The 1,364-nt window shown below is 55.9% G+C and overlaps 1 protein-coding gene across 1 annotated transcript in view; it reads right to left on the minus strand.

Annotated features, from left to right (window-relative positions):
* The window catches only part of VPS26B (VPS26 retromer complex component B), a 17,127-nt gene that overhangs the window by 14,874 nt on the left and 889 nt on the right, over positions 1 to 1,364 (minus strand). The window contains exon 3 of the mRNA XM_007450403.1: positions 1,194 to 1,362. Within this exon, the coding sequence (XP_007450465.1) occupies positions 1,194 to 1,362 (169 nt within the window). The remainder of the gene's footprint in view (positions 1 to 1,193; positions 1,363 to 1,364) is intronic.

The raw sequence follows: 1,364 nt of genomic DNA on the forward strand, positions 1-1,364 counted from the left end.
TCATCAGCAGGAAAAAGAAATTAATCATAAGGGTAGGAAGGTTAATTACATACACCACTTCATTCTCAAGCTGTGGAACTCTTCCCAGAAACTCTTCCCAGGAAGCAGGGAAGGAAGGAAAGAAAGAAGGAAAAAAGAAGCAAATCCAAGAGACTATGGTTTGTAAGAAGAAAAGTTCTTTGTGAAACCGACGAGGAAGGTGTCCAGAGCACAGTGACACCGCCGTTCTTACCCCCGTCCAGCTGTAGGGCCATCCTGTGCGTCATCCGTACAGCCAGACCTTAGAGCCCGACCGAAGTTCCACCCACTTCATGCAGCATCAAGAAAGCAACGAAGGAGAAAACCACACGACCACAACCACGGGGAACTTACTCACCAGCCTCGCTCCAGTGCCCTGAGGTCAGTTCACAGAGCCTCTCAGGTACAGGAGACAAATACACCACACTATGCACGAAGCCTGGTCCCTACACATCTCAACAAGGTGATTCTGTTATTATCCTTGCCTTACAGGTGAGAAAGCTGAGGCCCAGAGAGGGGTACAGCTTCCCCAAAGCCAAGGGTGGACTCAGCCCAGAGTGCTCAGGGGCCCAGGGAGAGTTATCAATGGAAGCAACAAAAGGTTCTTAGAAATCTGAGCAGGGCTGCTGTCCTGGGATGCCAAGAGACAGACAAGAAGCCAGGCAGGGCAGGGACGGCACCTTGTCAACTCCCTTTCATTCAGACTGCAGGGAGGCCTTGCCAGTGTCCCCCCTGAACAGCTCATTTCACAACTGCTGGGGCACAGGGGGGCAGGGGACGCTCTGGTTACCTTTCATGTATTGGCGAGGTGTCACCCCCTGGAATGATGGTACAGACACTGGCTAGACATGCCTGTCTGCACTCGCATTGCAGAGCCAAAGAATCCAACAATAACCTTAAAGCTACGACGTAAGACCCCGGGTGGGCAACAAGGCTGCGCGGCCTGAGGCGGGGGAAAGGGGATACGGAGTCGAAGTAATGGGGGCGGGGGTTAGGAAGCAAGGGTTATGGAGCAGGGTCAAAGGTCGGGGGTCGTGTCAGGGACCAGGGGTTAGTGAGCGGGAGTGGGGGGGTCAGAGGCGAGGTCAGGGGTCGGGGTCAGGGTTGCGGGTGGAGGACAGGGTCGGGGACCGGGACACGGGGGCGGGACCGGGTGGGGTGGATCCTGCACTCACCAATCTGCCCGATGAACTCGACCTTGATGCCCTGGTGCTCCAGCCGCTTGTTGGGGTTCTTGAGCGCCAGGCTCACCTTCCCGGACACCGTCTCCCCGTCGTAGAAGAGGAAGTACTTGTCCTTCTTCCCATCCTCCGTCTTGTGCTCGGCCCGCTTCCTGCTGTCCGCAT

The sequence above is a fragment of the Lipotes vexillifer genome, unplaced genomic scaffold (assembly GCF_000442215.2).
Source record: "Lipotes vexillifer unplaced genomic scaffold, Lipotes_vexillifer_v1.1 scaffold322, whole genome shotgun sequence".
Classification (NCBI taxonomy): Eukaryota; Metazoa; Chordata; class Mammalia; order Artiodactyla; family Lipotidae; genus Lipotes; species Lipotes vexillifer.